The 15,305-nt window shown below is 41.1% G+C and overlaps 1 protein-coding gene across 6 annotated transcripts in view; it reads right to left on the bottom strand.

The window, feature by feature from the left end:
- The window catches only part of LMBR1 (limb development membrane protein 1), a 122,427-nt gene that overhangs the window by 74,078 nt on the left and 33,044 nt on the right, over positions 1-15,305 (bottom strand). For all 6 annotated transcript variants that reach the window (XR_004321167.1, XM_032482996.1, XM_032482998.1 and 3 more), the window contains one exon: positions 4,735-4,838. Coding sequence is in view for 5 of the 6 variants with exons in the window: in XM_032482996.1 (XP_032338887.1) it covers positions 4,735-4,838 (104 nt within the window). In the remaining variant the exon portion in view is untranslated. The remainder of the gene's footprint in view (positions 1-4,734; positions 4,839-15,305) is intronic.

The raw sequence follows: 15,305 nt of genomic DNA, 5'->3' as shown, positions 1-15,305 counted from the left end.
AAGATGCAAGCACGGTGTCAGGTTCACACACACGTGAACATGTAACGCCTGATACAATATATGCAGGTAACAGTGAAACAATCTAAATGAGAGAAATATTTAACTGTGAATGTAAGAATGCCAAGATAAAAGTTACCTTCTTACCAAAAAAAAACCCAAAAAAAACCCGCTTTACCAAAACCACTTACACTCTCCTACTCTTGAGAATTATAAAGAACGGGAATGGCGAGGAGACGGTCCTAGTGAAAAAGAAACACACACCACGGTAAGCACAGAGAAGAAAGGAGACTTAAGGCCCTTGAAAGGACATGGTCAACCCCCCAGGCCTGAAACGGCCTGTTTGAATTAACATAGTGGTTTAATTAAAAACTAAGTAGAGAATTCTGTTTAATTTGATTTTCAATTCAAGCTCTGCATCCGCCGTGGCTAGTGGCCAATTTCCGCGTCCCGGCACAGTGTGCAAGGGGCTGCTTTAAAACCGACTGCCCAGGGGAGTCAGTGGGGGCTTGGCGGGGCCACACGCTAGTCAGGGGCCCACCAGACGCAGCTGCAGTAAAACAGCGCCAGGAGGGCGGCCGAAGGGGAAAGGACGTTTAACTTCACCGCGTTACAAGCTCGTCGTTACGCAAGTCACTGCGCTGAATCTACCAACTAGAAGTGTTTTCTAAGGTGTCCTCAGTGTCCCCTTGGAAGCAGATGTGTCAGACGGAACCAGTGAGCAACGGGCCTTAAAGGATACACACAAGTACACACGCTTGCCAGCAAGCGCGCTGCAGACGTCAGCGGGCTGCTCGCCCCGGCAGAGCAGCAGAGTTCCTGACAGCGAGGCGGCCAGCAGCCCAGATCTGCCCCAGCGCTGTTCGGAACCTGTGCAAGTGCTACCGAGTGGCCTGACCCAACAGGAAGGCACAACGCTGAAAGGCTCAGACACACACTTTACACAGTTAGACTTAAATGTACAACGTTAACAATAACCCTTGCAACTTCCAAGTAATTGATTTTAAAACTGAAAAATGTGAGTATTATAAAACAACATGCCACGATTCCCCAACTTGAAAGGTCTCTAAACACTTCCCCCAGGGTCTAGACGTACCTTCTCTTCAGGCAGTTTCAATTCTCCTTCACTACATGCCATTTCAAAATGGGGAAAGTCACCTGGAATCTTAAAGTTGCCAAAGATAACAATATGTGAGTAATCAAGAGCTGACTCTGCTGTACTTTGCTGCTTTCTAATGCTCCATCCCCGTCACATGGATGTCCTCTAGAAGACCCACCAGTCAGATGCACCAAGCTCTTGACACAGACTGAGCTAAACCCCGGCCTATACGCCTGACCTGAATAATCACCCCTCATTCAATCCTCCAAATTAAACAGTAGGGTAACGATCATGACTACATCCATTTTACAGAAAGAAAACCTGTGGTCTAGCTGACATAACTAGCCCAGGCAGTCTGGCACCAAAGATAAATTTTCTCACCTTAGTACCTGCACTCTCTCCCCGGGCCCCTCCCCATCAGCACACTAACAGCAGAATCATCCTATCTCGTCTCCTCCGAGCCACGACCCGTCTCCCTCCTTCCTTTGAGAGCGTTAAAAACCAAACATTTGAATCTGGTTTCTACAACTCCTTTCATTCCCCAGCTGCCCAAGTCTACTAAACGGTAACCATCCTGAGCTGTGCCTTCTCCCCCCCTTTTTAGACTCTTTGCTGTGTCTGGGAATTAACTGGAATGGTCACGTCGACTACACCCTACAATCACTCAACATGTCAGTCCCCTCTGAGATCATGAAGTGTAGCTGGTGACATTGACAGATTTTGAGGAGACAAACAGACAGATGCGCTTAGAAAAGGCATTCTTTTAATCTTGTATAAAGAGACTAGAAGTAAAAAATTAGAGGGCAGAACTCCTGTACAGCTGTATGTGTAAAACAGCTTCTCTTACCTTCTGTGTCCCCCCACCCCCAGGCTGACTCCCCGCTTTGACCGCAGTCTGTAAGGGGGACCGGAGAATAGCGACACATGACCAGGGTTAATTCTAGAGGTGGGTGCTAACTCTGCTCCAGATTTGGCCAGGCCCCTTTTCTAGCTGGTTAGTTCACAAGAAGGGAGGAAAATAATCTGGAGACAAGGGGTGTGTCCACATTGCACAGTGCTTTTGAAAATAATCTAACTAGTAACTAGGTTTTCACAGAACGTGTAACTAAGCAGCATACTTTGATACCGAACATGAAAATGTATTTAACACTGAGCTTCGCCGCCGGTCTTTTCTGCTCGGTAAGATCGCACGAGGCAGAGGCAGGGAAGGGAGAACTGCGTATTTATTAAAGCAAACCCCAACACGGCAACTGCAGGGACACACACACTGAAGCGCTCGGTTTAGCAGAGCCGGGCGCGTGGCTGAGCCAGCGTGGTGATGTCTCTAAACCAGTCTTGCACTGTGTGGTGCACGTGCTCACTCCCCTTGTGACGTGCTGAAATTCTGACATGTGTATTTATCTCTAAATTTGCCTAAATAAAAGTAGATGCAGAAATTCTTATCAAAAATCCTTTGCCGATTCCCTGCTGTACACCATCTGGTAGAGACTCAGGCCTCCAGGATGTGACCCTGACGAGCCACCTCTCATCGTTCTCTGTTCTGCAGCTGAGTACCAGCCACTCCGTCAGTTCAGCTGGAACCCCGGCCTGTGCTCAGGCCTGGGAGCTCACCCTCGAGTCCCGGAGCAAGAGCAGGCTAACTCCCCCTGGGAAGCCTCCCCGGGCTCCCCAGGCCAAGCTCGGCACCCCTCCCGGCGCGGCTTGCTGCACAGAAGTCCACCCGCCACAGGGGTTCTGCCTGCGTTTCTGACTTCTTCCTCTGCTCATCCCCTGAGTGCAAGTGATGTCTTTTCATTTCTGTCCCCAGCAAGCTCCTATAATAGCATGACAACTACCACTTAGGAAATGCTTGGTGAAACTCTGTCAAATGAATGAATACTCATCAAAAGGCTCCAAAATTCTACAGAAACTGCTTTCTCAAGTGCTCCGATGAGCTCAGCCTGGCTGTGTGTCATGCTCCCACCCTGCTCTCCGAGAGCTTGGGCTGTCAGCCTGCAGACCGCTGTCCCTTCACCCTCCCACCGCCTGGCACACCCACTCAGAACCCTTCCCGGCTCCTCCCTCTGCCAGCGTGCCACGGTCCCCTCTGCTCCTTCACCTTATTTGTCCCGGCCACGTCACCTACCTTGTTGGCTTTAGCTGTGCTCTGCACAGTGCTGGCATGCAAAAAGCATGCATGCTTTGGGGAGGTTAGAAGCAACCCCTGGGTCTCAGTTCTGGTTCTGCAATTGTGCATATGTGGTTTTTAGACAATTTAATAACACTTAATATCTTTGGACCTCAGTTTCCTCCTTATAAAAGGAGGGTTTGAACTAAATCCCTTTCAGCAATAAAACTTCCTATAATTATTCAAGAAATTATGAACACACAGCTTTTTAAACGGAAACTATATAATTCTTTCACATTACATGGGTAACTTAAATAGTTTAAAAACACCATTATAAAAAACAAATATAGGAAAGCCAGTTTTCTCAATGCCGGTTTGACCGCCAAATACAACAAACAATTTAGTGCATGAGACTAAATACAAAACCAACTGTTAGTTCCCAGCAGCAGACTGTTAAAGCATGGAAGAATATATGGAAAACAGAAAAATGAGCCCACTAAAACAACGCACGTGTCGCCTCTCAGTGATTCTGTCACGGCACCCTTCAATGTACAGGTCAAAAACACGCTATACCTGAGGCTTAAAATCAGAAGAACTATCGAAATGTTACACCCGAAACAACTGCGTCCCTAAGAAGCACAAGAAGCTACGTGAGAAACCGTAGTAACGATCACACTCAGCTGGCAGCTCCCCATGCCGCTCCACTTAGCTGGCGCACTACCTGACAAGACACACGGGCACACTCACTCCACGCGTCACAGCGTGAGTAAGAATAAGCCTCCTAAGAATTAAAAGGTGAACAATGTCTATAAAACGCAACACTAGAACTCATTTTGTCATGTTTAAAAGTCACCCAAAAAGTCACCTGAAATCCTTGCAGTATATTCCAAGCTTTTACAGCAAAGAGCTCAGCAAGCTGTAAACAGAAATGCTGTTCCCTTCACTTTAAGTCGTTATGTTCAAGGACAGACGGAGTTACTAGCATTTGTAACGTCTGGACCAACTGTTTAAGCTGCTCTCGCAGTCTCCTGTTTTGCCCACCTCTGACCCTCCCACATTCACCTAACAGCAGTAAGTCACAGTACCCTGGGGATCTGCCTATCCGGGGGAGCAGTATAACATGCCACTCTCCTGAAAACACTGGATGTGAAACACTTTCACAACGAGATACATTTTAAGGTTTTTAGAATTTCCTGTCATGCTTTACACTAAGTGAGACAGCCTAAGAAAGGAGTAATAGCTATTGCATCAGGCTCGTTCATTCAACAGAAGAGTACCCCACCAACTTTGCACATACTACCAAAGCACTCAAAGGTCAAAGGACGACTTCCTCCCTGTGGACGTGTGGAACAACTTAATATGTGACACTATTAGTAGTATTGTAAAAACATTATTAATATTAACAAGAGGCTATTATTAAACTTTTTACAATCCAGTAAAATGGCTGTTGAAGCCTCGTTTTCCTAGCTCAACAAGACTGGTATTTACTTCTTCATTTAGTACATTTAATTCTAAAACACAATTCACTTACCTTTTTTAGGCCAGCAAAACCTTCTGATTCCAGAAAGAAAAAGGCAAAGGGCATCAACACAAATAAACAAAGATTGGAAAAGAGAGAAGCAAGGTTCCACAAACCTGCAGGGCGGAGAACAACGGAAGAAAGATGAGTTAGACACTGACAAGTCCTGCCAAAGAAAATCACAGAGCTAGCCTGTGACACTAGTCAAAGTTCTGTACTTTTTAACAGTGAAAATAAACATAAACTTGGAGAGGGAGGCCTAACAAATGACTTAAACTTAGAAACCAGAAAAATGATTACATATTTCTCCAAATTGTTTATAGCTTTGTAACTTGTACCTATTGGGAAAAGTCAACACAAAAACTAACGATTTTTCCTCAAGCCCTAAAATGCATTCACTAAAGATACGATACATGCAGAGATGCAAAGACACAGCCTCTTCAGACATATTGGCACCTGAATATTTAAATTAGAGCCACTAGCATTTATTGAGCACTTAATAAATGCCAGATACTCTACTGAACATTCTACATGTACAACCTTGTTTAATTTAAGCCTCATAAAAACCCTAAAAGTAATAATTAGCATTTATTGAGCCCTTACGTTGAGCACTATTCTATGTGATTTACACATTATTACACAAACTCATCTGCTCCTCACGGCAACCCCTGACACGGCAGAGGCTGGCTACGCAAAACCTGCCGAGGCTGCAGAGCCTGCAAGGAGCTGCACTAAGTCTGGGGATTTTTTAAAACCACGACATCACAGAAGTTTTAGTAAGCAATTCCAAGTGGGAAAGAAAAAGTAAAAGGGGCAGGCAAGCTCACATCACCTTTTCCCTTTCTGGCACATTCTGCTCTCATAAAATCACAATAAAAAGCAACTTACATGATAATACTAGATTTTTTAAAAGACAGAACTTTAGGTATGTCACTGGAATAATATTTGACCCAACCTCTCACTCTTTATACGTAAAATAATCAACTTTAAAACTGATGGCTATAACCTTCATTAAAATTTATAAGATCAAGAATCAAAGATAAAAATTATGCTAAGCATAAGTTCAATGGACTACATGCAATCATAACCCAATGTTTTTGAAAAGAGGTAACTGCTGTTCTTTCAAAACCCTTATTTACAAAGCTCTCTGTTCCAGGCAAACCTCTGCCCTCACAGCTTCCACTCCAGACCTATGAGACTATACGCTGAGCTGTCTGGGAACCAAAGTCAACTAGTTTACAGTTGTGTTGGTTACAAATTAACATATATGTTTCATAAGTGCCCTAAATCCTTTTTGGAACAGCATGGAATACAAACAAATAAAAAGAAATAATTCAGCACCTGTACAGGTTACCTAAAGAGATTTACTTCCTTTAGTAGGTAGGGTGATATAATTAAAAATCAATTTACAAGTTTCTTACTCAAGAATCTAGATAGAGTGAGCGAATTTTAGAGTATATATTTACCTTAGCAGGAAATAAAATGTTCTACAAAATGTTTCAGAAAACAATGTCTTAAGAAGAACTTTAATTTGCAATTTTAAAAATAAAAACTGTTCTAAAATACTTTTCCACTTTCCAGCCCTGAAAAAAAAATGCTAAAGATCTTAACCCTCTTCTTCATTCACAGGGGTTATAATTATGGCCAGTTGCTGTACTGTGTTAATAACTAAGAAGAGCACACAGGATGGTGGCCAAACGCACACACTGGAGTTTCAGACAGGCCTGGGCTCAAGCCCCGTCTGCACTTTCACATGACAACCCTTCTAAGTCACAGGTTCTTCACCTGTGCAGCGAGGCTGAGGATCACGTCCGCAGGTGGTGCTGAGAATTAAGCGCAATAAGGCATGAACAACAGTCAGCATGCCTGTAACAAAACAAGCACTTTATGATTTTCTGCTTTCAGTAATAGTCGTATGCCCAGAGGCTACTAACGCACAGCGCTGAGTAGTTTCTGTACCAAACTATCCTACTTTCTGAGCACCCACGTTCACTTTGCAGAAAATCATGATGTATATAAAAAGTAAAAATACTAATTTGTAGCAAATTTATTGAGTTACAATTGATATAAACTACAAAGTGTACAATTTCATAAAACTGGGCAGTTATGTCACCATAACCAAGATAATGAATGTATCCATCACCCCCACATTTGCTTATGCCATTTTATAATCACAGCCTCCTGCCACTCCCCACCCCAACCCATACTCCACCCACCAGATTGTGAACCTTAGAAAAGACTGTGTTTTCCAAAACTTTCTAAAAATGGTAATGTGTAGTATGTAACCTTGTTTTTGTCTGGAGTCTGTCCCGTGGTACAATTATTTTGAGATTTTTTTCAACACTGACAGTATCAACAGTCTGTCCCTTTGTATCAGATTCAATACAGTTACTACACAGCATCCATCCACCTGCAAACTGCTGTCTGGGTTGTGGCTCTCACAACTAAAGCTGTTATATAAACACATACAAGTCTTCGTATGGACACAGGCTTTCGTTTCTTTGTGGTAAGTACATGGACATGCAATGTCTGGGTCAGACAGCAGGTGTACAGTTAACATTTTAAGAAACTGTCAAAATGTTTTCCAAAGTTGAGTGTATAATTTTACATTCCCACCAGCAGGGTTCAAATTTCATCTGCATTTTGACCAAAAAAATGGTATGGGCAGTGTTCTTAGTTTCAGCCATTCCAACAGGTGTACAGTGGTCTCTCACTACTGTTTTAATTTGCGTTTCTCCAATGAATAATGATGTGAACATCTTTTCATGAACTTATTTGCCATCCATCTATATCTTCTCTGCTAAAATGTCTCTTCAGATCTGGTGTCCATTGTCATTGGGTTGTCTGTTTGTGTCCTGAGTTTGGCAAGGTCTTTAAATACTCTGACTACAAGTCCCTTATCTGGTATAGGATTTGCAGACACTTCCTCCCACTCTGTGGACTGTCTCTGCATTCTCTTAACAGTACTTTTCAAAGAACAAAATTCCTTCATGCTGATGAAGTGCAATCTACCAATGTTTTCTTTATGGATCATGCCTTGCAGCATAATTGTCTTACCCAAGTTACGGTCGAGCCCAGTGTCAAAGACTGTCTCCTATGTTTCCCTCTGTAAGTGCTACAGTTTTAGGATTTACATTTAGGTCTATGATCTTTTTGAATCACTTTTTGTATACAGTGCCAGATATGAACTGAAGTTCATTTTTTGCCTATGATTGCTCCAATACCATTTGTTAAAAACAGCCTCTTTCCACCAAATTGCCTTTGCACCTTTGTTAAAAGTAAAATGACAGTATGTTATAATGATACATTCCTGGACACTCTGTTCTATTCAGTTCATCTATTTGTCTATCTCTGTGCTGTCACCGCAGTCTCAGCTACGAGGGCCTTAAACTCCGAGTTGGGCGGTCAGCGCTCCAATTCTGTTCTCTTTCAAAGCTGTTTTGGCTATTCTAAGTCCTTTGAATTCCTACCTAAATTTTAGACCAGCATTTCAATTTCTACAAAAGAAAAAGCATGCTGGCACTTTGACTGAGACTGTGTTGAATCAAAACATCAACTTGGGGAGAATGGACATCTTAGCAGTACTGTCTTCTATGAACACAGCCTCTCGCTCCATTTATGACAGTACTCTTTAATTTTTCTCAGCAGTGTTTTCTAGTTTACTGCATATAGGACACATCCCAAAGCATTTCGTATTTTTGATTCTACTGTGTATAAATGGCACTGGTTTTTAAATCAATTTCCAATTACTCATTGCTAGTATATAGAAGTGCAGTGGAGTTTTATATATTGATCTTGTATCCTGCAACCTTGCAAAATCCACTTATTAGTTCTAATAGCTTTTTTATAATAGATTCCATAAAAATTTCTACATAGACAGTCATATCATCTGTTAACAGAGACAGTTTTACTCTTTCCTTTCCAATCTGAATGTTCTTTATTGTTTAAAAATCACCAGAACAATGTTGAATAGAAGTGGTGAGAGAGGACATCCTTGCCTTGTTCTGATCACAAGTAAAAATCATTCAACCTTTCACTATTAAGTATGATGTTATCTGCAGGGTTTTCAGAGATGCTTTTTATTAGGATGAGAAAATCCCCTTTCGTGCCTAATTTGCTGAGAGATTTTATCAGGAATGAACACTGAGTTTTGTCATATGCTTTTGTTGCATATATTGCGATGACCATATGAATTTTCATTTTCAATATGTATATATGGTGAATTATATTCATTGATTTTTTAAAAAAGTGATGACATATTATCCTTTTTATTATTGTTATGTTTGATTTGCTAAAATTTTGTTAAAAATTCATGCATCTATGTTCGTGAGGGATATTGGTCTACAGTTTTCACGTGTGTCTGTATGGTTTTGGTATCAGGGTAATGCTGGTCTCAGAGTTAGGAAGTAGTCCCTCATTCTCAATTTTCTTAAAAAGTCTGTGTAGAACTGACAGCATTTCTTCTTTAAGTATCTGGTAGAACAATGAAGTCTTGCTGGCCTAGAGTTTTATTTGTGAGAATGTTTGTAACATTTCCACAATGCATAAGAGGGTTTCATTGGCTTCTGCCTTTCAAGGAATTTTTCAGTTTCTCTAACTTGTTGAATTTGCTGGCATAAAGGTGCTCAACATGCGTGCTAGTCAGCCCTTCAGCAGCCGCAGAGTCGGAGTGGCGCCACCACCCCCAGGCCTGACATTCACGACGGTGCGTCCTGCGATCTGGCTGAGGCTGCGTCAGCCCGGCTGACCTCCTCGTGGATGTTCTCCATCTTCTGTTTCATTGATGTCTCCTCTCATCTTTTTTCATTTCCCATCTTCTTCTCACTTTGGGATTCACTTGCTCCCTTCTCTAGTTTCTGAAGGTAGAAGCCATGGGAACTGACTTAAGGACTTCTCTTTTCCTAAACGGTTACCTTTGTGCTATAAATTTTGAGATGTTTTATTTTCATTTTTCTTTCCTTCAAAGTATGCCGGATTTCCCTTTCGGCTTGCTCCTCGACCTGAGAGCTACTGTCAAGTGCTATTTAGTGGCCACTTACCTGAGGCGTTTTCTCGATACGGTGCTGCTGCTGATTCCCTGCTCAAGTGCATTGTCACCAGAGAGCGTGTCATGTAGGACAAAGTGCTGAGGCTTGTCTTACGGCACAGAATACGGTTCTCTTGGTAAATACTCCCCGAATACTTGAAAGGAATGCGTATTCCACTACTGACGGGCAGAGTGTTCCGTAAATGCAAACAGGCCAAGTTAGTTAAGTGTTACTCAAGTCTTCAATTTCAAGTATTTGAAAGTATCCATGCCTTGAGTTTTTCCTGGCTACTTGTTCCATCAGTTATTGAAAAGGGGATATTGGTATATCTGAATATAATCGTGATTTTTTACTATCAATCCTTTAATTTCCACAAGTTTTGCTTCGTGTACTTAATAGCTATTTAATAAATATCGTTAAGCAGACAGGTAGATGATAGGTAGACCAAGGTTACTACTGTGTCACTCTGACAGGTGGACCCCTTCATTAGTATGAAGCAATCTTCTCAAGCCCGGGATGTTCCTTAACCGTCTCTGGTATCAGCACACCTACTCCACCCCCTTCTTACTGGAATTAGCGTGGCGTCGCTCCAGCGTTCACCCGCACACTAGCCACTCCTGGAGTTACAGATCCAGACGTCTACCTGCCGCCAGTCTCCCCTTACTTTTGTCAGCGTAGGTGTGTGGTGATGACTTTTCGCCTTTTGTACATCTGACACGGTCCTGACTGAGACTTCGATTTGAGAAAGCATTTTCACTGGATATAGAACCAGGCTGGCGGGGCTTTCTTCTTTCGCTACTTTCAAGACGTTGCTACCCTGCCATCTGTCTTGCATTTTTTTCCCAGAAGAAATAAGCTATGAGTTTCGTCATTGCTCCTTTGTACTTTACATCTTTTTCTCTGAACGCTTTTAAGATTTTCTCCTTAACACTGATTTTGACCAACTTGATGTGTCTCGGCAGGTTTCTTGTACCTAAAGCTAGTTGAGCTTCTTGGATAAGTGAGTTTACAGTTTTCATCTAATCTTGAAATCTTTCTGCCATTAATTTTTCAAATATTTTTCTTAATCCTCCCTCCTTCAAGAACATCAGTTATACCACTGATGACCTGATCAGTTTTTCGGCCATTTTTTTCTCTGTGTGCTTCTTTTTCAGTTTTCGGCTGCTATGTCTTATCTCTTCTGCAACGTCCAGTCTGCTTTTGGAATCCCGTCCCATGTACTTTCATTTCAAACACTACAGCTTCCATCTCTAGAAGTTTATTTGGTTCTTGTTCATATCTTTTATGTCTCGATATGTTCAGCCTCTCCTCTAGCTTCTGGAATATGTGAACTGGAGTTAGAAGAAACGTTCCAATGACCTTGTCTTATTCTGAATCATGTCAACTGTGAGTCAGTTTTGCCTGACTTTTTCCCCTCATTATGGGTTGTATTTTCCTGCTCTGTACTCAGCTGCACACTCAAGGTAGGGAGAGTGAGCCCCAAAGATACCCACACTTTAACCCCTGGAATCGTCCCACAGCGCATCAGTGAGTGTCCTAGGGCTGCCCCAACAAAGCACCACAGACAGAAACCTCCTGTTTCACAGTCGTGGAGGCTTGAAGTCCGAAAGCAAAGGCCAGCAGCAGCACTGCCCTGCTGGAGGTTCTGGGGAAGAGCCCCTCCACGCTGCTCTGCCGGCTGCCTGTGGTGTCGGGCTCTCCTGGGCTTGCAGGCGCAACACTCCCACCTCTGCCTTGGTCTTCACATGGCCTTCTCCCCACTGTGTCCGGCTCAGCTCTGTCTCCGTATAAGGAGGAGCTACTGGATTAGGCTCACCCTAATCTATTATAATCTTATTTCACTAACGACATCTGCAAAGACATCATTTCCAAATAAGGTCATGTCCTGACATTCTAGGGGGACACAAATTTGGGGAAAACACTATTCACCAAATATACACGGCAAAAAAGGATGTTGCAGATATAATGAAGGCTAAGGACTTTAATAAAGAGACCCAGGGAGACCATCTTGGATTAGCCAGGTGGGCACAACTGAACCAAATGAGCCTTTAAACGCAGAGAATTTTCTCTCAGTCAGAGAAGCAGCAGAAGAGAAGAGTAAGTCAGGGAGGAAGTTGACACAACTTTGCTGGATGGGGTCACATGGAAAAAGAAAAGAGAGAGGCAGCCTCTGGGGCAAAGATGGCACCTGGCTAACAGCTAGCAAGGAAATGAGGGCCTCAGTCCTACAAGCACAGAGAACCAGATTCAGCCAAAAACCCGAATGAACTTTGAAGCAAATTCTTCCCACAGAGCTTCCAATAAGGAATACAACTCTGTGAAAACCTTAATTTCAGCCCGTGAGACCCTAAGCTGAGGGCCTTTTTTTTGTCTGGTTGGCAAAAAGAGAGTGTCACTTTAGTAAGATTTTACTAAAGGAAATGTTTAAACTGAGAATATGATAGCCTAGAAAGTCTATCCATCTCTGTAAAACAAAATGCTTAATTGAGCTTATGACCAGTTTGTAAGACACTACAACAGAACTAACACTTACACATTTGTTTACATTTATGTACACACAAGTCTTAAGAAACCAAAACATCTTTCGAATACAGAAAGGTTTTAACAAATCCAACTTCAATAAAATATTGCACGTATTCCGTGTACTTAGTGCACAACACAGTATTCACACTCTTCATGATTTTAAAGACTTCCTCAGTCCAGGCAGTGGGTGTCCAAGTGAGTGGTACCTTATGTCGGACCAGCCTGGGTTTGCATCTGTCAGCTACAGGTGACCCAGAAAAGGGACTTCAACTGCACTGTCCTATTTCCTCGTGTATAAAATGGGCTGTAATAGACCTTACAGAGCTCTCATGAAGAACAGAAGAGAAATTACATACCAAAATGGTAAACCAATGTCAGTGCCTCTCCCTGCCCTGTCTCAACATAATGCAAATGCTCCAAAAACCTGAAAAACTCTAACGTACATCAATTAGACCAGATAAAGACAAGGAAGTGCTATGAATTACAGCTAAAATTAGCTCTCAACCCTTTCCTTAGAGAATGATTCTCACTAATTATACCAAAGCAAGCTTACACAACAACACTCTATATACTTACATGATATTAAAAGATCTATGAAAACAACAATGACAAAAATAGGCACAGAAAATAAATTGCAAAGAAATACACCGAAGTACTGACAAGTGAGTGCAGCAGAATGGTGGGTGGTTGTTTTCCTCCCCATGGCTGCACAGTCTAAGTTCTCTGCAAGGAGCACGTAAAGGCCCTTACGCATCATGAAATACACACTTGAATGCTTCTGTGAAACCCAAAGCCCTTCACACCCCGACATCCTGTAACTTCCCCACAAAGTGCACAAGAAGCACGGAGAACACAAAGCTGACCTGAGATGGAGGCGCAGGCTGGGCCCTCGGCAGCCGCGGCGCGGCCTGTCTACCCGCCAGCCTCACGAAGCTCAACTCCAATCCCAGCCTTAGCAAAACAAGTTACCGTGTAGCAGGGGCTCCAAGACTGCCCTCAGAGAGCTGCAACCACTAGCAAAAACCCCTGAAAGCTCAGAGTCCACGATACTTTAATAATGGAGGGAAATTTTTACTTAGTTTTTATAATTTAAAATGATCAGCTATCACCCAGAGCAGAAAGGAGACTTTATTACTGCTGCTGATCTCTAAATATACGAAATTCCAGAATTTCTCTTTCTGATCATGTTTCCCTTTCATGCAGTGAAAAATACAAATTCAAATTCTTCTCTGGAAGTCAAAAGTTGAAAAATGAAAGTCTGCCTTAGGCAAAAAGATCACACTAATCAGTAAAAGAACCTATTCTGACTAACCAATACACTTAAAATGAAGATAGTTATGAAAAAGCTAAAGAAAGAAATCTGTATCAACAGATACTGACAAGCAGCAACATCTGCTGAACAAAGATACTAAGCAACTCATTTAGTTTTGTAGTGAGGTTAGATAACTTCTTTTGTGTACTGAACTTTATATATAATATATATAATTTAAAACAATTTTTATTTTCCCCCACTCCCCCTTTTCCAGGAGATTCAACATTACCACTGATGGTTTTAACAACCACAATTGCAGAAAGAGATATAACTTCCACCATACTTATATTTGCCAGAAAAATTCACTTAACACAAGGAATTTGAGAGTTGATGATAATATGCTACCTAGCAGTATAGTCATCTATGTAAATAGCCAGCTTTTGTTCAAAGTCTAAATAACTGAATGCAAAAAATTAGATTATTAACCAGAATAAATGTGAAAGCTTCAGACTCAGCCTTAGGTTAATTTAATTATTAAACTTGCAACATGTGAGAAAGTTAAAGTTATTATGAGAAGAACAGTTAATATATAGAAAAATAACATAGCTACTATATACTCCTAAGTTGTCGTTCTATTTTTGGCAACTGTGTGAAACTCAGTAAGTCTCCAGCATTTTATAAACACACATCAGACGTACACACATAAATACCCCTTAAGAATATTCTGTAATTTTGATAAAACATTCTTAAATTAAAAATTAGAGCTAATACACATAACATACTACCACCACCTTTACTGTATTACATATTATCACATATTAATTTGTAAACCAAAAAGGAATCTGAGCTAAATTTCTCTACTTCAGAAAGCTAAAATTCTATGTTCTGATGCAGCAGTAGAACCCTAAAACTTCAGAAACCTTGTAATTTATCAAAATCAGTATCAGTGACAACCTTTTTGGAAACATATTCAATGCCCATCCCCCAAAGAGGTATCTAAACGTAAATAAAGATTATTTAATAATCCCAGAATACTTGGTTTAAAACCCAACCCAACCAAACTGAACTGCCAAACCACTATAGGAAGCATTAACTTCTAGCTCCATCTGCTGGAGTCACAAAATATTTCAACACAGTATACAAAATACTATGAACCAACCTATCATTTTACCACATAGACAAAAAACTTCATGAATGTAAATAAGAAGATTAATCCAAGTTCAGCCATATTCAATAATTTCCAAAATGACAAAACTAAGTTAAGACCAATATTTTACTGGAATTGAGGAACTAATCGAACTGTCAAAGAATGACATATAATTTAAAAATTCTACAAAGAAAGCGTGAGCTTTAAAGGAAAGACAACCAGTTGGCTTTTGAATAGTGTTGTGAGAACCTCAGAACTAAAATAGCTTTTGCTTATGTATTCAGAAGGAAAACAGAACAAAAAGAACAATTTTAGCAATAAGCTGTGGAACTTTTTACCTTAATGTATAACTTTTTCTTATAACAAAAAGCAATACATATCTACTGTGGAAATATTATACAATGCAAATATTTTTAAAATTTTATAAATATAAGTTTTTCTATATCATAAAATCCTTCCACCCAGAGAAAAATATTTTTTTCAGTATCTTTCTTTATCAACAAATACTCATCTACAACATCATCTGTAGGGGCCAAAAAACACTCCACTGTTTGGATCTACTGAAATTTAACTAAGTAAATTTCCTACTAAGATTGTTTTTTATTTTTACTAGTATAAACAATACCTCAGTAAG

The sequence above is a fragment of the Camelus ferus genome, chromosome 7 (assembly GCF_009834535.1).
Source record: "Camelus ferus isolate YT-003-E chromosome 7, BCGSAC_Cfer_1.0, whole genome shotgun sequence".
Taxonomy (NCBI): Eukaryota; Metazoa; Chordata; class Mammalia; order Artiodactyla; family Camelidae; genus Camelus; species Camelus ferus.
This window is presented reverse-complemented; position numbering and strand designations above follow the sequence as displayed.